Source organism: Oncorhynchus tshawytscha, linkage group LG01, assembly GCF_018296145.1.
Source record: "Oncorhynchus tshawytscha isolate Ot180627B linkage group LG01, Otsh_v2.0, whole genome shotgun sequence".
Classification (NCBI taxonomy): Eukaryota; Metazoa; Chordata; class Actinopteri; order Salmoniformes; family Salmonidae; genus Oncorhynchus; species Oncorhynchus tshawytscha.
Genome location: NC_056429.1, coordinates 51,903,843 through 51,926,957, shown reverse-complemented (window position 1 = coordinate 51,926,957; position 23,115 = coordinate 51,903,843). Strand labels below are relative to the sequence as shown.

The 23,115-nt window shown below is 41.6% G+C and overlaps 1 protein-coding gene across 1 annotated transcript in view; it reads right to left on the bottom strand.

Moving 5' to 3' along the window:
- The window catches only part of LOC112252990 (DNA nucleotidylexotransferase), a 128,676-nt gene extending 112,729 nt beyond the window's left edge, over positions 1–15,947 (bottom strand). The window contains exons 1-3 of the mRNA XM_042323032.1: positions 15,673–15,947; positions 11,156–11,330; positions 1,580–1,687 (exon numbers count right to left, since the gene is read on the bottom strand). Of these exons, the coding sequence (XP_042178966.1) occupies positions 1,580–1,687; positions 11,156–11,330; positions 15,673–15,866 (477 nt within the window). The 5' untranslated portion in view covers positions 15,867–15,947. The remainder of the gene's footprint in view (positions 1–1,579; positions 1,688–11,155; positions 11,331–15,672) is intronic.
- Between the last annotated feature and the right edge of the window lie 7,168 nt (positions 15,948–23,115).

The window sequence follows — 23,115 nt, the reverse complement described above, 5'->3', positions numbered from 1 at the left end:
AATATTACTTGTTCAACAATTGTTTTTCATCTTTATCAAGGGTGTCAATAATTTCAGACCTCACTGTATATCTCCACACCTTTTAGATGTGTTCATCCTTGTAGAGAAACCTTCTAGGTGCTGTAGTTCATTCAGGCTCTTTGATATTTCACTAGACCTCCCTGGTCTTTAACCCTAATGCTCCCAGGATATTAGGATTTAGTTTAATTACTTCTGTCTCTTCTCCACAGCCACAGGTTGAACTGACATTACAGTGATTATCTCAAATAACACTTGTGAGTGATGTATGTTGAAGTGGAATAATGAGTGAAACATCAGCCTGATGAGGAGTGAAGGGAGACTGGTTATTACAGAGCTAATGCAGTGGAAAGGAACAGGGGAAGGGGAACCGAGCACCACTCCCACTCAAGTGTCTGTCTCGGTCTGTCTGTCTGTGTGGGTGGGTGTGTGTGTGGGGGGGGGGGTGGCATGAACATGTCGCATGAATATGTGTGCAAGTGTGAGAGTCTGCATGTGTAGTCAGTCAGGGAGAAGTGAAAGTCATTATGAAACAGATGTCTCCATATGCTCCCAGTAAGCTCTGCTTAATAAGGCTTGGAGGAACTCTTCATCACCAAGCACCAACCTCCCACACACCAAGCCCCACTGGAAGTTTGAGATCAGATCAGCGGTAGTCAGAAGTTCTACAGCTGCACCATCGAGAGCATCCTGACTGGTTGCATCACCACCTGGTATGGCAAGTGTTCGGCCTCCAACCGTAAGGCACTACAGAAGGTAGTACGTACGGCCCAATACATCACTGGGGCCAAACTTCCTGCCATCCAGGACCTCTATACCAGGCTGTGTCAGAGGAAGGCCCAAAAAATTGCCAAACACTCCAGCCACCCTAGTCATAGACTGTTCTCTCTTCTAACGCACGGAAAGCGATACCGGAGCACCAAGTCTAGATCCAAAAGGCTTCTTAACAGCTACCTCCAAGCCATAAGACTCCTGAACAGCTAACCAAATGGCTACCCAGACTATTTGCATAGACCTTGGCTTGTAAGTAAGCATTTCACTGTAAGGTCTACACCTTTTTAAAACGGATGTTTTTTTTGGTGTTGTTTACAGACATGCCGATAGACGGACTGTAAACCAGCCTTCACACTCCCTCACATCCTGCCCCCCCCCCATCCCTCTTTCCCCTGGAATTGGCCACTAGCTGCCCGATGGCCAGATGGCGTAGAGACAGATCCGTCATTGTTGGTGAGAAGCTTTACGTCAAGTGCCCATCTCAGTCTGGCGTGCCTAGCCTCAGGGTCAGCCCATACCAGCCTGTGTCAGTCCTCGTGGGCACCTCAGCTGTTCTGCCTTCATCATGGCCTACCTGCAGATGCTTCTCATTTGTAGGTTAATTTATCTGATTGGGGTCAGCGTCGGTGCATTGGTGTGTGAAGGAAGAGACCCCAATCAGAGCACAACTGGTTAGGATGGATGCTTTGTGGGAGCAATGAGCGTGTAATAGCCTCACAAAGACAGAGATAGGGACATGCAGTTGAGAAGGTGTGCTTGTATGGGGGTGTGTTCTGTTTTTCCTTACTGTGAATATCTTGTTGTGATTTTCCGTGGTCGTCCGCCTCTGACATGCGTATTGAGAAACATTGGCCACAGCAGTGGGTGGAGAACAGTCTGTCCCTGTGGGTGTGTTCTGTGTACAAAAAAAAACAAAAAAATGTATTTGAATTCATCGGGAAATACTTGCTCCAGTGGGAGTGATGTTCACCAGCAATCCAATGATAAGTCACCGCATCAGCCAGAGTTTCTGGATCATGCAAAATGTGACAAAAGGGGATTTCAAAAAGTTACATGAAATTGTTATGAGTTCTGAAAGCTGAACAACAATAAAGGAGGTTGAGAATATCCCAGTCCCCATGTCACCAAGGCAACAGTCTAATGACACTCATCATACAGTCTGGTGGCATCCAAGTCCATTACTCCAGCTAACCTGTAACACATAAAGAATTCTTGCAAACCCATAATCCAATGTGCCTCTTGTAAATTGCTGTTTCATTTCCTAAGAAGAAATTGTCCATGTGTGATGTATCAAAAGGATTACAGATGTAATATTAATGTTCTCGCAGACAATGAGACATCTACAATGGCACATTGTGTCTGTGAAAATGACCTAGTGGCTCAGGAACACGGTGACAGAGAAGAATCGTAAGGAGGTAATGCCACCATGCTGTGTTGACGGAGATACGTTTAAAGAAAGAACAGGGGCGTTAAAAGGAAGATCATGAAAAAGGGCTTGGCATCTCTCAGGTTCTCTCACACTGAATGACGGAATAAATCAGTAAGGGATATAAAAAAAAAATCATCAGTTATTCCCTAGCCAGAGGGCTCTCCTGTTCTTAAAAAAAAAACATTGAATAGCTCTGAATATATTTCATGGCACCAGATTTTATGCCAATCAAAAGTGAAACTTAATTTCACCTCTCCTATACAGATCAGAAAATAACATCTTTTTTTTCTTCTGCCTTTGCGGTATTTTAATCCTCTGACTAAAAGTTTGTGTGGGCATGTGGACGGGGCTGTGAACGCTTGTGTGTGTGTGTCTACACAGACTAGTGGTATCCACACAGACAGAGAGGTGTGTTCGGGCCGCCAACTAGGGTTAGGGGTCACAGAGGCATCCACTCCTACGGGAGGGGGCACTAGCTCTTCCTAAACAGAAGATTGATGACAGCCACCGCACAGGGATCACAGGTGTCTCTGTGTTCACAGATATTAATTGCATTTTTATATCAATAATTTCATATTTGTATATCAATAACTACATCGGACGATACTCGTTCACTCTGCTCGTTCATGCTGCTCGTTCCATGGGTAAGAAAATACTCCTACCGTTGTCTCTCCCAAGCATCTTCGACCTGTGTTTTGGCTTACTGCCCCGCATACTGCTTGTATCCGCAACACTAACATGCGAGTTGGTAATCTCCCGCTCATTTAGGTAAGTGCAGCCGGGGTCCTTTACAGTGAGCAAGTTCTACGCTTTCTCACTGTTTATCGTGCATGTGTGATCTCACTGGTGCATGTGTGATCTCAATGGTGCATGTGTGATCTCACTGGTGCATGTGTGATCTCACTGGTGCATGTGTGATCTCACTGGTGCATGTGTGATCTCACTGGTGCATGTGTGATCTCACTGGTGCAAGTGTGATCTCACTGGTGCATGTGTGATCTCACTGGTGCAAGTGTGTGTTGCTTGAGTGTGTTTGCCATTTCACTGGCGGAGCTTGTTTTTGGGAGGTGGGGTGTGGCTTGTGTTCGCAAACTCTTTTTAGCTCACAACAAGCTTGTAGCATGGCTAACACAAAAACGCAGCAAAACGCCTACACTCCATGAACTACTCGATCAACAAAAAGAGTTCTATAAAGATCTAATAGATCTGCAGGAAAATCACTTTAAGTCCTTCCTGCAGCTCTTTATGGATTCTACACACAAAGGGTTGATGATCTGTAATGGAATTTAAACCCAATTTGGAAATGACGCTGTCGGAGGTGGAGGAGATAAAGGTCACGAATGTCACCTGCCAGACCGCATTCAAACCATGTCTGAGGATTTCGCAAATTTCCAAACAACACTTGACAAGCACTCTTCCAAAGGAGACTACCTCGAAAACCGATCGAGGCGCATTAACATTTTAATCGATGGAATTGAGGATGTAACAACCCATTAGATATTAATGGAGAACAATAAATATAATGATTGTTTTGATACAGATTCAAATTTCCTGAAATTTACCAGAAATTATTTGATCACTTGTGTTTACTATAATGCTAAGCAATTTAACAACCTGTATAGCAGTTTATCTAATTCCAAGACAAGCTTATTTTCTAACTTTCATTTGAACGTTCGCAGTATTTGTCACGTTCTGACCTTAGTTCTTTTGTTCTGTCTTTGTTTTAGGTTGGTCAGGGCGTGAGTTGGGGTGGGTTGTCTATGTTAGTTTTTCTATGTTGTGTTTTGCGTTTGGCCTGGTATGGTTCTCAATCAGAGGCAGGTGTCGTTAGTTGTCTCTGATTGAGAATCATACTTAGGTAACCTTTCCCACCTGTGTTTCGTGGGTGATTGTTTTATGTCTTTGTGTATGTCACCAGACAGGACTGTTTCGTTTCGTGTCATTCTCTTTGTTATTTTTGTTTTAGTGTTCTGTGTTTAATAAATTCATCATGAACACGTACCACGCTGCGCATTGGTCCTCCGGTCCTTCATACTCCTCAGACGAGGACGATGAACGTTACAGTATTCTTAAAAATCGTGACAACCTTGTTCATTATCTGTCTTCTCTCAATCATTCATTTTCCTTTGTTGCCCTTTCAGAAACATGGTTAACTGAAGAGACAACCATGTTTTTATCACATCTCCTTATAATACTGTTCACCACTATAGAACCTCAAGAGTCGGAGGAGGAGTGTCCATTTTTGTTCATAAACGTTTTCAACTCTTTGTTAAAGAGAACCTCGCACTTACATCTGATAACAGTGATGATGAATCTCTTTTCATAGAAACTCTCTCTGGTAAATAGTTTATTGGTAGTTTCATTGATAACCTTGCATCAACTTTGGATTTGATCAATAATGAAGATAAAATGGGTTTTCTATTGGGTGATTACAACATAAACGTATTTAAAAGTGATGAACCCCTCACTGACATCTGGCTTTTTAAATACTTTATACCCCAGCCATCTGTGTCGTCTATAAAGATTGATCAGTACATCTGCACCTTTATTGCTAATATTTGTGCATATTCATTAAATAATGTGGCTAGTACAGGTTCCCTTTATACTGACTTTTCTGAGCACTTCCCAATGTTCCACTTATCTTTGCCAGCTGGAAATGAACATATGGGAATGATTAAAGCCAGAATCTTCAACAAAAGTAATTGTGAGCACTTTAAGACGTTGATATTTCATGGGGAAATGTTTATTACCAGAATTTCCTCACATCGTCCAATTCTGTATTTCACCACTGCTTTCCCTTAGTTAAACCACATAAGAAAGCAGCAGATGGGTTCTGTAAACCTTGGTTTACAACAGGTCTAAAAAAATATCCTCAGTAAAAAAAAAGTTTTGTCACAAATCCTTCTCCCCTGAATTCCCTGAAAACTCACAGGGCTGAGCTTGCTTTAAGCAGTTTTGCATCGCGTAGTCCTGCCTTATGCAACTGTAGGCCTAAATAAAAGTCAACACACAGTCTATGTCAGCTATTGGGCTTATTGATTAATTCCAGTTCATCATTTTGGATTGAAAAAGTCTAGATAGCTTAGTCAGCTCAAGTTTGAATATAAACCAAATTTGATCCCCTCCACTTTTTCTCACAAACAAATGGCCTATAACTAGGCCTACACAACGTTATTGCTTTGTTTACCCTGGCCAGAGGGACAGGGTGCATATCAGGCTAGACTATGCAGCTGCTGTTGTTAGTAGCCTACAGTTGATCAGAATGGAGAAAAAAAAGTATAATTTCCATGCAATACAGCATGTCAGATCACTAATGTTTAGGTGCCTGGAGTGATGTTTCATCACACTTGCTAAATAAATACTTAGAGGAAAGTGGAGAGTGGACCTTCAGAGACCTGCACTTTCCTTGAATCTGATTGGTCAGACACACACAAAGCCTGCAGCAGCACTCCAATGTGAAGAACAGAGAAATTGTGCATGAGTTCACAAATCATGAGGCAAATCGACAACAACAAAAACTTACTTTGCCCCTCTTTTTAATTATTTGTGTTGATGTGCTGTATTTTATACATAATAAAGTACGTTGAAAAGTGCTGGGGCAAATACCGCCTCGCCACACGTTTTCCGGCAGCCTGGCCATTGTTAATACTTGGTTGAAGCACAATTGCCAGCCATTACAGGTGTGAATCATTTTGAATAAGATGAGTATTGTGTTGGCAGCATCGTGTCATGGGTATGCTTGTTACCAATAGTGGCTGTGGAGTATGTTAGAATATTGTTGTCCATCAATGATCGCAACCAAATGTACTTAGTTTGAGTAATTTTGACAAAAACAATAGATATGTTGCCCTAAGTGTTGTGCAAGGTTAGTAGAATCTTAGTGAAAAATGTTCACAGTTGTAATGGCTGCCAAAGGTGATTCTACCAATTACCTCTGGGGTGTGAAGACATACACAATCAAAACACTTTAATATCTTAAAAACATTTATTTTTATTAAATATAATTTGACTTTCACTTTGGAAAATATGAGTACGTTGTGTAGTTCTATAGGAAAAGCAATCAAATGTACTAAATGAGAAAACTGCAAGGTGTGTGTAGACTTTCACTAGCGACCATATGTAAGATCATGGAAATGTAATCCCGCCCCATGAAGGTCATTATCATATAATATTTTATATAAAAAATATATATTTTTTAATATTGATAAATACTTTGATATAAAAATTATAATTATTGATATCAGTAAATACAATTATGGAGTGTACAAAACATTGCTCTGCTCTTTCCATGACATAGACTGACCAGGTGAATCCAGGTGAAAGCTATGATCCCTTATTGATGTCACTTGTTAAATCCACTTCAATCAGTGTAGATGAACAGGAGGATTTAAAGGATTTTTAAACCTTGAGACAATTGAGACATGGATTGTGTATGTGTGCCATTCAGAGGGTGAATGGCACACATTTACAGATTCCCTTGTGTATCAAGAAAGGTCCACCACCAAAGGACATGCAGCCAACTTAACACAACTTTGGGAACGTAGAGTCCATGCCCCGAGGAATTGAGGCTGTTCTAAGGGCAAAAGGGGTGCAACTCAATATTAGGAAGATGTTCCTAGTGTTTTCTATACTCAGTGTATGTTTTCCTACTGGTAAGTACCTAACAGAAATATTACATTTCAATAGTTTTTTAATAGGTAAAATTCCCTTCAGACACACTGTGCAAGGTACAGGGTGAAATATTTATGGTTGTAAAACGCATAGTGTTTTTATAGTGTTAGGAAGACCCTGAGGCAAAAGTGTTAGCAAAGCCAGCTCTGAGAATATTGTCTCTCTACACAAGGCTCTTAAATAGATTTATAACTCTCTACTGGAAGTGTGGCACACGTAAATGCCATGGTGTATTGCCTTGTGCAATTTAGAATAGGGATACATCACGGGATAAGCAGTAAAAGAGGCTTGTGGTTACCTTAGGAGACAGGTCGATAAACGTTAACATTGCATCATTAGCTCAGCTTCTTGATGACATAGCCACCAGAAATCTATTGATGGGCCAGATTTGAGCATTTCATATGGAATAGCACGAATGGCTGCGCAGGAATGGGAAACAGACATTGTCATATCCGTTGCTGCATAGCTTTGGCACACACTCGTCATATCGTTGCATAATGTTGTCAGAAAGGCAGGCTTGCAAGCCCTTTTGTAATGAGGTTGGTGGGAAGTGGAACTGGGTTCAAAATGCTATTTGAAATATTTCAAATACTTTATTTGCTTTAGCTTGTCTGAAGTGTCAGATGGACTGGGTTTGCACATTTCGGTCTTTCTATTTGTTTTATTACGCCAGGCAAGCTCAATCCAGCCCAGCTAAAGTATTTGAAATGATTTCGAATCATATTTGTACCCAGTTATGGTAGGAAGAAGAGAAGAACCAGACAGTATATTTCTTTATTCTGTTGTAGATGCCTCCACAGTGCCTTCCAGGAGAAACAAATCTGTGTTTTGGTTAGGAGCGAGCTCCGAGTCCTGATGTTACGCCGATGGGTCTATTTGACATGCGACAGCAATATGGGGGATCCTTCTGCCGCTGTCAAGCAAACTGAAATGTCTTAATGTGAGTGGAGTCTAGAGAAAGTTAAGTGTTCTCTCTACAATTCCTCTCTTTGACACACCCGCACCCAGACACACACCAATGCACAAACACAAACACGCACATGCACACACGTGCATACACACAAACACAAACACGCACATGCACACACGTGCATACACACAAACACAAACACGCACATGCACACACGTGCATACACACAAACACACACACACGCACACACCTACACAATAAAGCTCCCCCTTAAAATCTGTTAGCATTAAATTCATTAACTTTAGATAAGGATTTTATATTTTATTACTCCTTTATTGAGCGTCACCAGTGACATACCGACTAATCAGTTACCATATGGTAATTAGTATTATTGCAAATGTCGTTGAGAAAATTTACTCAGTATGTTCAAGGTTGCATTTTACTATCTGTCTCTCCTTCCCCAACATCCTTCTTTCATGGACTAATTCACACTACCAAGTTTACTTCAATATGATGGTTATTAAATCAATCTTTGAGCATAAAAGCGTTTCCACCCACCTTGTCTAGCATATTTTGTCTTGTCGACATTTGGAAAGTGTCCCGGCAAATTTGCTGTTTCTATCAGGCCTGTCATGAAATCTTTTATCTGATATGTACTTTACCCGCATAAAACAAATGTATGGAAACAGAATAGGTTTTAACAGTGTAGATACTACTGTAGTAGGGTGGCACTTATGGTGAACTCAGGCTACCTCACCTCCCTATAGCAGAGGATGCCTGAGAAAGTGAGCTTGGTGGAGTTTAAAAAATATATATATATATTTTACCAGGCAAGTCAGTTAAGAACAGATTCTTATTTTCAATGACAGCCTAGGCACTGTGGGTTAACTGCCTGTTCAGGGGCAGAATGACAGATTTGTACCTTCTCAGCTTGGGGGTTTGAACTTGCACCCTTCCGGTTGCTAGTCCAATGCTCTAACCACTAGGCTACCATGCTGCCCCAAGGTGGTATTCTGTGTGGAGGAGACCTCCAGACCAGGAGGATCCTGTCCCGGTCCCTTCCATGGGAAATACTGGACAATTTGCTGAATGTAAACGTCCATTTTTGATAAATGTATAATCTCAGATAGCAGAAACAAGTCGCACACCTAGTCTTGGGGTTGTTGCCCCAAAACTGAGTTCCAACCAAACGTAATGTATTCTTTTCATTTGGAATTGCCATGGAAATGGATAGAATGGGTAAAACTGGATTTAAATGAACACTGGCTCTTAGCAGCCAAACATAAAACATGTCTGCGCTATACTCTGAGTCAATATTCACTAATAAGAAGAAAATCCCCTCGACCACGCCCACAAATTGGGAAAACATTGTCCTCACATTATAACAGAACCAACTTCGTTGAACATGTTTTGTTATACAGAAATAACAAAGCATGACAAAAAGCTGCTGTGTTGTTCAATGTACACGTATCCAGGTCAAGAATCCTGACCTGTGGTTTGTAATGCTCCCGCATAGGGAAATATAGCATGCGAGAAGAGCCTGGTGGCTTCAAGCTATTTATTGTGGGAGAGCGGGAAATGTGGAGACCCAGTGTACAAGTAGACTACACTATGTGTAGCTATGTGTGGAATCACAGGTAAGACATTTAACTTGTTTAGTATAGTCCGTTTGTAACTCCACTCACTACTTGTAGCTGTATAGTCCAATTGTTTGTGTTGTTGGTCTTGGTAGCTAGATAGCACTCACTAGCACTGTCATTAAAAGGGGCATGAGGTAAGCCATACAATATTATGTTTTTCTAAATAGTCAGAATGCTCGGGAGCAGGCAATGTTGAAACGTCATCTTTAGACATGTTGTGCTTTTCATAAATGTTGTTTTTAAATGACTAAAACAAGCAGACGTTTGAAAAAGGTCAAGATTTTGGTGTGAGGCAATGGGGTAACATAGGTACACTCAGGTTGTATTCCCCACAGGCAGGTGGGACTGTGGTGTTCTATTTAATACCGGCTGGGACTATTTGACAGACACTACCGGTCAAAGGTTTTAGAACACCTACTCATTCGAGGGTTTTTCTTTATTTAAAAAATGAATTGTAGAATAATAGTGAAGACATCAAAACTATGAAAAAACACATATGGAATCATGTAGTAACCAAAAGTATTAAACAAATCAAAACGTATTTTATATTTGAGATTCTTCAAATAGACACCCTTTGCCTTGATGACAGCTTTTCACACAGCTTTTCACGTTTGTTTAACACTTTTTTGGTTACTACATGATTCCATATGTGTTATTTCACAGTGTTGATGTCTTCATTATTATTCTACAATGTAGAAAATAGTAAAGAAAATCAAGTAAAACCCTTGAATGAGTAGGTGTTCTAAAACTTTGGACCGGTAGTGTAAGACCATGGGCCAAGAGGACATGATATAGACTTGAACCAATCAACATAGCTAAAATGGACGTGAATACTCCAATGCACCAATCACACAGACATGTTGTAGTCTTCTGCAGCAATTAAAGGTGCACTCCAGGATATTAAGAATAACACATTATATTAAATGATATATACATGTGTATATTTTGCAGGACATAACATATCTTGCTAAATGGATGACTAGTACACAAAAACCGGGGACCACTTTTTGCTCATGAGCACCACTTTCAAAACTACTGGCTGAAATTATACAAAGGTTTGTCAGTGCATCTTTAATTAAATACTACAGCATTACAAACAGCCTCACCAAGATGCCCATCTGCTAGCAAATGGTTTCAGTGGGGAGAGAGGGCTATATTGTGTGTGACTCCTCAGACAAATTAATTTAACTGTCTGTGTTTTTCAGAACTACAGCATCTATACTGTGTTTCCAAAATATACTCTCTTGCACACACACACATCCACACTCGCTACACACATACACATCTCCAAGCCTTCAGACTGTTAAATAGTCACCACTAACCGGCCTCCACCCAGCCCTGACTTTTAGCCACTGTTACTAGCCGGCTACTACCCTGTATATACTGTATTCTAGTCAAGGCTCATCCTACACAACTACTGATGTACACATATTTTCTATTCATATGCTGTCCATAATGTCTATACACACCATCATATACATATATATTTATTTTCCAGACTCATTGTCATTGCTCGTCTTGATATTTCTTTATTCCTTTACTTATTTTGGGGATTTGTGTGTAACACAACACACACCCCCCCCCCCACACACACACACACACACACACGCACACACACACACACACACACACACGCACACACACACACGCACACACACACACACACAGCGGTAAATGCCCACATACACTCACACGGACCACAGGTTCCCTCACCTGAATACAGTGCCTGGTCTCCACTCTGACAGGTCTCCCCTCCCTCATGCTGTCCGTGAACCAGGAGATGTCCAGCACAGCCACTCTGGAGACATCCCTCAGACCATGTCCCTTCAGCCATGCCCACAACACCTCAGCCTGATTGTCCTCCGCCACCACGTGAGTGACATCATCACTGCACAAGGAACAGGAAGAAGGGAGTCACAGGTCAGTAAAATTACAGTAAAACTTTACATAAAGCCTGCAGGTATAATACCTTATGATGTGGTTACAAGTGGGGGCTACACATCGCTAGCGGAGGAGTCGTCCAGTGGCTACAGAGAGCTGAGGACTAAGGAAAATGTCAGGACCGGCAAGCCAGGCGTGATGTGCATTCACAATTGAGATCCATTAAGATATGCATTCATCTACAGCAGGATTGGGAAACTTAATGTTGCGAGTTAGAATAGTAGAAAACTTAAGGTGCAATTTCGGCCTCTCATGGTGAGTTCAGATTTTTTATGGCACCCACCCCATTCAAAGTTGCCCATCCCTGACCTAGAGTATCCCACAGCTCCATAGGGATCCTCACAACAGACGTGTCTGGTTTTCTCCCAGCCGGAAACCCTCTCTGTTCCACCAGTGTGTAACTACCATACCAATGAGCCAATCAGAGCACCTGTCCATGCATGATTATCCTCCCCATGCTCCTTCTTCTCCTCCTGTCTACTAGCTGAGGTAAAACAGCGGAACGGCTCCTTACGGCCCTCCCAGGACATCCCAACAGCCTAACAGAGCGTCACTTCAGCAGAGAGGCAAAGGCCTAATTGGCCAAATCAGCAGTGAATCTTATGCTCTGTCTGACTGCTCTGTGTACTGGTTGGTTGGTTGGCCTGCCGCTGAGACCAGGTTTAGAGAGGCTCCACAACAATAACAGCAACAGAGTGAGGCTCATCAAAGATAACACAAACAGTATGAGTGGATAGAGCATATAATCACATTCAATATCTTTGCGCAGGTGTGAATATGACTATATTATCACCAAACTGAGAGAAAAAAATATTCTACACACTGTCAACATCAACTTTGGAAGTTATTGTGGTGTACTGAATATTGTTATTTACAGACAAAGAAGTGGTGAAACCCATCCTGTTAGAAATCCTTCAGATTAATCGCCATCTGTTGATTCTAACAAAAAAACAGGAAGCCTTTCAAAATGTCACAATCGAGTGTGGACTGATGTAGATATTCAACTCTGTGCTTAAATTGATATATAGGTACTGAATTTAGACATGGTGGATAAATAAAATAGACTGCTCTCTCAAGGATAAATAACTGAATGCTCTCTCTCATTCCCTCACTGCTCTTTTACTCGCTGACCTCTAAACAGAAACACAGCCCCTATAATCTAGGCCAAAATCCTGATATTTTTCTGACTTGCGACCAGCAGTGAATATAAAATGGCACGGCAGATAGATATGCAAATGAGCAAGCATGCCCTGCTGCACCAGATTGGAGTTCCCAGGAACAGTGGGACCCTGAGCTCCAGCGCAGTGAGCAAGGACAGGCTAAAGTCAATGGGGTTCAGATAGGGAGCGCTGACGCCTGTGCTAACTGGAGTGTACACTGCATCCTACTGCATCCCACTAGGAGATCCAAGATCAAGATTACTGAAGGTGTGTGTCGATAACAGAATTATCGACATGCCATTAATTTCACAGCAGCTAAAGCCAAAATCGCAACCTAGCTCGTCACTCAAAACTCCCACGATAAACTCACAATTCAGAAAACTTGATAATGCTTAAGGTGTTGTGTATTTGCGTTTCAGAGTTGAAATTAGAATGGTGGATTTATCTAAGTGGCTAAACTGATCACACTTGATAAATTATAAATGAAGGGTTGTGCCTCTCATCCACCTCACAAACAGCATTCAGCCGCACCAAACAATGTATGTGTGCCTGCTTGTGTGTGTGTGTGTGTGTGTGTGTGTGTGTGTGTGTGTGTGTGTGTGTGTGTGTGTGTGTGTGTGTGTGTGTGTGTGTGTGTGTGTGTGTGTGTGTGTGTGTGTGTGTATAACGTTCAAGAGAATATCTTGTTTGTGTAAGGCTGTGTTAGGGAGGTGTTATCAAAACTGCCGCTGATATCAAACTGTCTGCTAGGCAGAATGTCAGTTCGAGGCGCACACACGGCCTATTTCCTGTGGTTGGTTTCAAACAATTGTATCAAGCCAAGTGTAACCGTAGAGGCGCTCAAGCTGTGTTTCTGGGAATGCTGCCATCATCCGCAGCCTGGTGCGATGCGGAGCTGGCAGCAGCTCTGTTCTACAGCCTCCCAGTTCGCCTCCTCCCACTGGTGCCCCTCAGGCAGACCTATACAGCTCTATCTGCCTGGCTGAGCTTGATCAGCTCAGTATCGCTAGCTACCGCTGCCACCCAGCTATGGCACAATGGATCATTAAATGAACCTGTGACTGGCTGTTGGCTCCACATCAATTCAGCAAGCCATGACACCCACCATCTCAGATGTTTCTGAAATTGTTTCTGTAGTCAGGAAGAGATAAGTTAAGCATTCCCGGAAGCATTATTTTGTTGAAATATAATTTGACCTCTGAGAAATTAAGCTAATTGATTTCACCCAAATTGGCCATTTTACATTTGAAGGATTCATATACATTGTATTTGGAAAGTATTTAGACCCCTTGAATATTTCCACATTTTGTTAAATTACAGCCTTATTTTAAAATGGATTACCACCATGCCACCACCATGCTTCACCGTAGAGATGGCCCAGGTTTCCTCCAGATGTGTCACTTGGCATTCAGGCAAAATAGTTCAATCTTGGTCTCTTGTCTCTCATGGTCAGAGACCGTTAGGCAAACTCCAATTGGGCAATCATGTGCCTTTTACTGAGGTGTGGCTTCCGTCTGGCCACTCTACTATTAAGGCCTGATTGATTGAGTGCTACAGAGATGGTTGTCCTTCTGGAAGGTTCTCCCATCTCCACAGAGGAACTCTGGAGCTCTGTCAGAGTAACCACCGGATTCTTGGTCACTTCCCTGACCAAGGCCCTTCTCCCCCGATTGCTCAGTTTGGCCGGGCGGACAATTCAGGAAAGCTTCCTCTTGCAGTTGTGAATTGGGAAGATTCTCATGTACATGTGTGCCATTGTGGCAGATATTCTGCGAGACACGTTGTACTCTGTATTTATTATTTTACTGTCAAAGGGATTGTCTAATTCAATTAGACAATCCCTTTGACAGTAAAATAATAAATACAGAGTACAACGTGCCTCGGAAGAGGAAGAGTCTTGGCAGTTTCAAACTTCTTCCATTTAATAATGATGGAGGCCGCTGTGTTTTTGGGGTCCTTCAATGCTGCAGAAATGTTTTGGTACCCTTCCCCAGATCTGTCTCTCGACTCAATCCTGTCTCAGAGCTCTACGGAAAATTCCTTCAACCTCACGGCTTGGTTTTGCACTATCAACTGTGGGACCTTATACAGACAGGTGTGTGCCTTTCCAAATCATGTCCAATCAATTTAATTTACAACCAAGTTGTAGAAACATGAGCTCAATTTCGAGTCTTAAAGCAAAGGGTCTGAATACTTATGTAAATAAGGTATTTATGTTTTTTAATGTTGAATAAAAAACTTTTTTGTTGTTGCTGTTTTTGCTTTGTCGTTATGGGTTATGTGTATAGATTGATGAGGAACATTTTTTATTTAATCCATTTTAGAATAAAGCTGTAAGTAACAACATGTGGAAAAAGACAAAGGGTCTGAATACTATCCGAATGCACGGTAATATTTAATAATTATAGTACCTAACATCCGATTTGGACCATTTTTTCCCCATCCAACATTTGAATGTGAGTACAACATTTTCACAACAGGCCTGAAGGAAACAGCAAGTTGGTCGGTAAACTTTCCAAATGTCTACATAACAAAATATGGTAGACAAGATGGGATCATTTTATGCCTGTAAAATGAATTATGCAGTTCAGGCTGTAACAAAATAATGTGGAATACAAGATTGGTGTGGGTTGTGGTGGGTCTTTTTGTGGCTTTTGACCATTTCTTTGGATTCCTCATGTCTATCTCATTGTTTGGTCCAAATTGGATGTTAGGTAATATATGTATTCAATTTTATATGAGTCCTATAAATTAAAATAGCCAATTTGGGTGCAATCAATTGAGTTAATTTCTTAGAGATTTAATTATATTTCAACAAAATAATGTTGCAGGAATGCTAATCTTATCTGTTTCTAACAACAGAAACAATTTCAGAACAATCTGAGATGGTGGGTGTCGAAATTGTGTCTTTATTGTGCTTTTTGAGGTGGAACAACCCGCCTGTTATACAGGCTATTGTGTGGTGGCTGGTGGGCGATTCCATCTTAATACACAATGACATTGCGTGGAACCAAGAAACTTCAAACAATCAGACATAGAGCTACAACATTATGACCAGGAGGTTATGGAAAAACAAGAAACCAAAAAATTCTATTTGACTTGAGAATTACAGTGTGCTGGTTGGCCTACCTGAGGACATCTTCCACCCTAAAGCCTTTTGACCTGGCCAGGCTGGTCAGAAAGTTCCTTCTACTGCTGCCCATCTTCCTCTCCACCAGATACAGAGTCACCTCCTTGAACTTGACCTCTACCTGACCCTGAGCACCAGCCTCAACCGGCCTCTTCCTCTTTTTCACAAGAGCTAGCATGCCAGCATGGTTCATCTCTTTGGGATGAGCTTCAGAAAGTGGAGCACTTAAACTTGAAACTCGTTTTGCTTTCTCAAAGGTCTGTATTGTGTGCCTCGCACCTCTTGCCTCTAGGAAAATGCTTGTTTTGGTGATGCCACAGTTTTTTGTCTCTTATTTGTCAACACAAGGATAAACTGTCAGTTGGAATGAGGTCTGTGAGGGGCTGACAGACAGGAAGCCTCTGGCAAAGCAACAGGTGTTTATGATTTGGATTTTATTAGGCAGAGATCAACTGCCGCAATCAAACAATGACAAAGAGGAAAAAACATAAATAACTTATGGTTGGCCTATTAGAGGGGCTTCGTGAATCCACATAGAATGGATTGAAAAATGTATCTACATAGAATCTAATGAGGAAAAGCAAAGCCATGTTAACAATACCAATGAAACGGGGCCCAGAAAAAAATTACATTTAGATTATTATTATTATTATTAATCGGGATTATTCTGGACCTGATTCTAACCTGCAGGGTTAGAGCAAAACCTTTTTCCAGGGGTCAATGATTAGGACTATTTTGTCCAAATTGGGGGTGTGCATATGGTGGTCAGTTTTGAAACATTATTAGGTCATTAAAGCATAAGTATAATTTTGAGATGTTTCTCAACTCCTCAGATAAGACACTAGAATGGACTGAAATGATTTTGTAGCTTGAGTCTTTGAATGGATGTTCAAGTCCCTGTCCAAGGATATAAAAACACTCAAAGGTCATCCCAAGGCAATTTGAAGCAAATGTCCCTAATCCAATGGCAAGTCTAATGGCAATGGATGGCTCTGAACTATTCAATGTCTATTTTCCAACAAAAGAATGTGAGAAACAGAGAAGAGAGGCCTGGGGTGTATTCATTCTGCCGATTCTGTTGCAAAACGTTTCTTAAATGGAAGAAAACGGAAAAAAACAGGGAGGGACCTACCTGAATTTGTCCAATGGAAACCTTTGGCGGAATAAATACATTCCAGAAATCCCTCTTTGTATCAAACAATGGGCGTGTTCGCTTGCTCAGTCGGTGAATTGCACATTCGCAGTTGCCCCTCCCACGCATGCCTGCCTGAATGGAATAAGTGGAATGGTATCAAATATATCAAACATGGTTTCCATGTGTTTGATGCCATATCATTTGCTCCATTCCAGCCATTATTATGAGTCGTCCTCCCCTCAGCAGACACCACTGCTTTAGACGTTCCTGTTTTTCTACATTCAAAAGACTACAGTAGCCACAATTCTGTTGACAACCTATTTCATGTATTTCCAAAGTCATTAAACATTTTGTTAAATGTAATAAAGTAAAATGTTTTATTTCTACTTCAAAACAGAGCAGACTTTGTTAAAACTTCATTGGGATAGAGAGCAGTATTTTCACGTCCGGATGAAAAGCGTGCCCAAAGTAAACTGCCTGTTTCTCAGGCCTAGAAGCTAGGATATGCATATAATTGGTCGATTTAGATAGACACTTTAGAGTATTTTCTAAAGCTGTTAAAATTATGTCTGTGAGTATAACAGAACTGATATGGAGGGCGAAACCCCGAGGACACACCATCCCCCCCCCAAAAAAATTCAGCTTACCAATGTTTTCAATGGCTAGTACTATAAATAAGCCCATGTCCTCCCACGTCGCAGTTCCTAGGGCTTCCACTAGATGTCAACAGTCTTTAGAAAGAGTTTCAGGCTGTTTTTTTTTTAAATGACCCAGAAATTGTAGTTTTTCTAGGTGGCTCCCATTTTGGCTGTAGTGTTTCTAAGCGCATGGAGGAAAGCGCGTTCTTTCTTATTTATCTCCGGTAACGAACATACTATTCTCTGTCTTAAATTTATCGTGTGTTTGCGTATTAGGATACCTAAGGTTTGATTATAAACGTTGTTTTACTTGTTTGGAAAAGTTTATTAGTATTGTTTGGGATTCATTTTGTATGCATTCTGATCTAGGAAAGCTGAGTGGATTATTGACTGAAGGACGCCAGCTAATCTGAGTTTTTATGGATATAAAGAAGAACATTATCGAACAAAAGGACCATTTGTGATGTAACTGGGACCTTTTGGAGTGCCAACAGAAGAAGATCATCAAAGGTAAGGCATTTTTTACATCACTATTTCTGATTTTCGTGTCGCACCTCCCTGGTTGAATTATGTTTGTCATGCATTTGTATGATGGGGCGCTGTCCTCAGATAACCGCATGGTTTGCTTTCGCCGTAAAGCCTTTTTAAAATCTGACACAGTGGCTGGATTAACAAGAAGTTAAGCTTTATTTTGATGTATTACACTTGTGATTTTATGAAAGTTCAATATTTATAGTAAATTAATTTGAATTTGGCGCTCTTTAATGGCATGTATTAAATAATTTCATTCATATAAGTTGACTCACCCGGATAAGTATACCTGGATGCACATGTATTAACTTTGAAAAATGGATTTCTTTGTTTGGGCTAATGGTTATGGCTAATGGTTTCTACCTGAGCATATGGCACATGGTAATTGTCTGCAATTCACACCTCCTAGTATAGATGGCGATACTATTATTCCCCCACTGGGTCAAACAGCTGCAAAGACAAAGGCATGTTTACACCAGCTACTAGGCGAAGTCAACTCATTGCACATCTAGACAGCCAATACTCTGTTGCTAGGCAGAAACTTAAGTGGTGTGTGTAATCGAGCTGTTCCTTCTCACTTCATCTAACCTGACCTCGGCCTGAATTCCTCACTCCTCTCTAATCCACGGCAATCCAACCTTATCTGCCACACCCTGATCTGTTTCACCTGTCTTTGTGATTGCCTCCACCCTCCTCCAGGTGTCGCCCATCTTCCCCATTATCCCCTGTGTATTTATACCTGTGACCTCTGTTTGCCTGTTGCCAGTTCATCTTGTTTGTCAAGTCAACCAGCATTTTTGTGTCAGATCCTGCTTTTCCCCAGTCTCTCTTTACTTTTTCTCCTGGTTCTTGACCCTTGCCTGTCCTGACCCTGTACCCACCCGCCTGACCACTCTGCCTGACCCTAAACCTGCCTGTTGTCCTGTACCTTTGCCCCACCTCTGGATTACCAACCTGTGCCTGACCTGAGCCTGCCTGCCATCCTTTAACTTTTCCCCTGTTGCTGTAATCAACATTGTTACTTCGACACCGTCTGCATCTGGGTCTTACCTTGATACCTTATCAGTGACCACAACCAAGTGATGGCCTTTTTCCTCACTCCGTAACTTTCCATACCCCTTAGTTCTTATCCACCCTCCAATGACCCCACCATAAACATACATGTGTACATATATACTTATACATGTAATCGTTAACTTCTAGCATAGCAAGTACTGTATATTTCAAGCGAGAATCCAACAGTCACTCCTTTTTTAATAGTAACTCATTCCTTTCAACATGATATACAATTTGAAATGACTTATAAATGAACAGAAAATTAAACATGATTAACATTCCCAGTTGATTTGTATGTTTACATCTCAGAGACTTATGGCCTCTGATTTATAATCACACTATGCACACTCTTATTCCCCCTCCTATTTGTACAACTGATAATGACATTTCAGCTGGAGTGTTTGACGTTCTCCCTTTCCAGTGATAGCGAAAGACTTGAAAAGGAAAAGAAAACACAAAACATAACAAGTATTAATAATGCGTTAAGCTTTGCATAACTATATATGCAGAAAAAAGTTTGATACATGACGATCCCCACTCCCTCTTAGCCTGACTATATACCTTCAGGATACTGTTCTGCTGGGGTCCAAAATCATGAAGGCCCTAAAAAACCTCCTTAGGCTTTCACCCAGTCTTCCCCCGTTAGGGCACAGGTTAGAAAAGATGCTCCCTTCATGGTCACCCGATATACACGTGCAGTGGCCTTAATCAACTTTACCTCATCTTGAGGCAAATCGGCACTGTAACTCCTTCAGAAGCTGATATCCCAGCAATGCTAACAAGTTCACCCCTGCTACCACTAACACTGCCCACTGCTTCAAAATGCACCTCATTTGCGCCGTAGTCCAGTTCTATGCTGTTACTATAGCATCCTTCACCACTACTACTGCTCATTCAGTTGCTGTCCCTACAGCCGTGAGAATAGCTATTGCATTGAATCTGTCTCCTGCTCCTGATCTCCTATTGCCTTTGTGGTTCACCAATAGATCAAGAATTGAATCTTTCAGATACTCCCTAACTGTCTCCCAACCCATACCCAGTTTTCTAGACACCAACATCTCCACTGATATCCTGTGTTCTGCTACAGTCGGTATCTGTGGATAATACTTCCGTGTGCTCAGGTTAGGGACACATCTCCCATCCCAAGGCCGATCTACACCCCACCCCTTTGTGAACACCCTCGTTACAGTGTAAACTTTAGGTCCCAACAGTTGATAAGCAGCAACTTTCTAACACTTTCCTTTTACAGTCACTTGGTCCCAATCTTCTGGGAGATATGTCAAGTGTTTGCGGGTTTGTTAGGAATGGGGGAGAGATTAGTGGCGTTGGAAGAGTATCCAACCGTACAAAACTCTGTGTCACATGTTTCCGAATCTCACTCTGCGGGAGATGTGATGCTATTATTACAGCAAACCTCCCTTCCGGTGATGTGGCCTCCTGTATACAGGGATCTGTGGCTATTCCTTCAAGCGTTGTACCTTCTTGGATGAAGCCCTCACTGAAAGTTGACAATAGTGTCTGAAATGACAACACTATCTCTGCTACTCCCACCTACTCCCACCACTTGACTTTATAGTAGTCTCTATATTGTGCATAGTTAGCTGTCCTTCCTCTACTATGTGCTTTCCCCTGTATCACTATACACAAGGAGTGGTATCGTTCCCCAGAGACTCTATTTCCCACTTCCTTAATCTATGAGCCTCACAAATCTCCGCCCCAGTCATATTAAATTCCGCTTTCCCAAATCCCTGTAATGTTAATGCCTTGGTTTTTGGAACTCCGTAGAATGCACTGATATCGATCCTACCAGGATCTGTCAACACCGATATGGAAACATTCTGTCTCAAACATTCTGTCCCCTATGTACATTGCCTCTGGCCTCAAGTACATTTGCACCTAGATTTTTCCATCTAACCCATAACACGTTAATCACTACTGCTGTGCCACTCACATAGTTATAAACATACTAAGATATGCTCAAGTCAATTAGTCAGTTCTGGCAAACTGATCACTCACATGTTCCACGCCACCTAGAAAACATTGTTTGTTATCCCACTCAGTTGTACCCAGTCTTCTTCTTCCTCATCATTGGAGGTCAATGGTAAAACAAAGCCCCTACTATCAATGTCCCTATTACGGTTAGCCCACGCTACCATCTACTGTGTTCTCTGATAACCTCCCTCTCGGAGGACACGAAAAGATAAGGTTTCCTGGGAGGAAAGCCTCCCTAGACTCAATGGATTGTTACAAATATTGAATTAGTTTCAGAAACCACTTTGTGCTCTCCTCACAGCTTAAGGGCAGCGCTCTCTCTCTCTCTCCTTCTCTCCTTTCCAAATCATAATTAGAACTATTGATAAGTTATCCATCCCAAATTTGGAATGACAGTCCTGAGTGCTTCACTTTGAGTCTATCATCGAATTCCAGACTCTCAACTTATCACACACCGACACTGGCAGAATGTACGTTTACAGACAGGGGGAAATATATATACAGTGTGTACTACTCATATTACCAGCATTAACTTTTCTCATCACAGCCACCGTTTATCCCTGTCTCACATTGTCGTGAGTGGTATGTTAATGACAGATAGGTATCTCTATATATTTTTTTGTGTGGAGACCCCCACAATCAACCTGATACCCCAAATACACAGTTTAGAGCAACCCTAAATCTATTACGGGTACAATTGACAACCCCCCTCCTTCCCATTACTCATTCTTCTGACGTCTCTTAATTTTCTTCTTCTGATAGCGTTACAGTACATCTTCCCAATGGCACACATGTAACTCATGCCTGTCAAAGTTGATGGTCCTTGATAATGTCCCGATTTCAATATCTGGGGAATAATCAGTTTTTCCCAAGTGAACGAATGTCTCACCTGAGCCTCCACCACCATTCTGTACAGTCCATTCTTCCTTTTTCATTTTCTGACCAGTGCACCAGCAGCATGAGAGGAGTTTGGACATGATCTCTCTCCATACTCACTCCACATGAACGGTCTCAGGACTCATTCCGCACTCCTTGCTAGCTCAGATTAAGGTCTCAGGTAGAAGTGGTGCAGGACAGGGCCGTAGTGAACACCAATGTCGCCATTACTTCAGTCAGTTAGAGGGGGTGAGGCTCACACTCTTCTTGGTCGAATTATCTCTTTCATGCACCTAGATGCCATCTGGAGTCACTCTCACCATAACTTCGAGACTGGACCGACAAGAACAGTATAGGGCATGTCTGATTTGGGAAATCAAGACAAACTATTAACTGTATGACAAATTATTACATTTTATTTTGTTAATACAAATATTTCTAAGACAAATGTCAAATACAACACACTGTTGAAACAAATGAGCTTATACTCCCTTATCATATTGGCGACCTAACCTCAGAGTTACAGGGTCAGGGAGTTAGAGGGCTAACCCTTTGGGAGAAATCCCGACCAGACAGCAAACCCAATCTGGTGAGGTTTGTATTGAAGTAAAGACAAAAGCAAATCAACCAAAACAACAACACTTCATATTGTTTGATTAGGGCTAAACTTTGAACATTGAGATATTAAAGACATGATAAATCAGATGCATAGTGTATAAAGGAGTAAGATCTGTAGAAGGACAGAGTGGCTGTGGAATGTGCTGGGTGGACGAGAGGAGATCACAGGATTGCTATAGGGGAGCAACAAACAAGGTAGGCTAGTTCCTATATCTGTTTCCACATATTTTGACATCTTTGGGAGATGAGAATCGTAGGCTGAACAAATTATGGGATACGGACTTGGAGAGCCTGAGTTTAATTCGATAGGCCCATTGTATATCGACCGGTAGTAGCTTTATGGTAGATGGTAAGTCCCGGAAGGTAAACTCGTACAGGCTGGTACCTATAGGGTAAGTCCTAGGGTGTAAATCCCTAGTAGGTTGGTTCCTGCTAGTACTATAAGTATAGATTAAGTCCCGGAAGGTAAACTCAAGCAGGCTAGTACCTGTGGGGTAAGTCCTAGGGGGTAAATTCTGATTGGGATAGTTCATGTAACTACTATAAGAATAGGGTGAGTCCCGGAAGGTAAGCCTGCGCAGACTGAAACCTGCGAA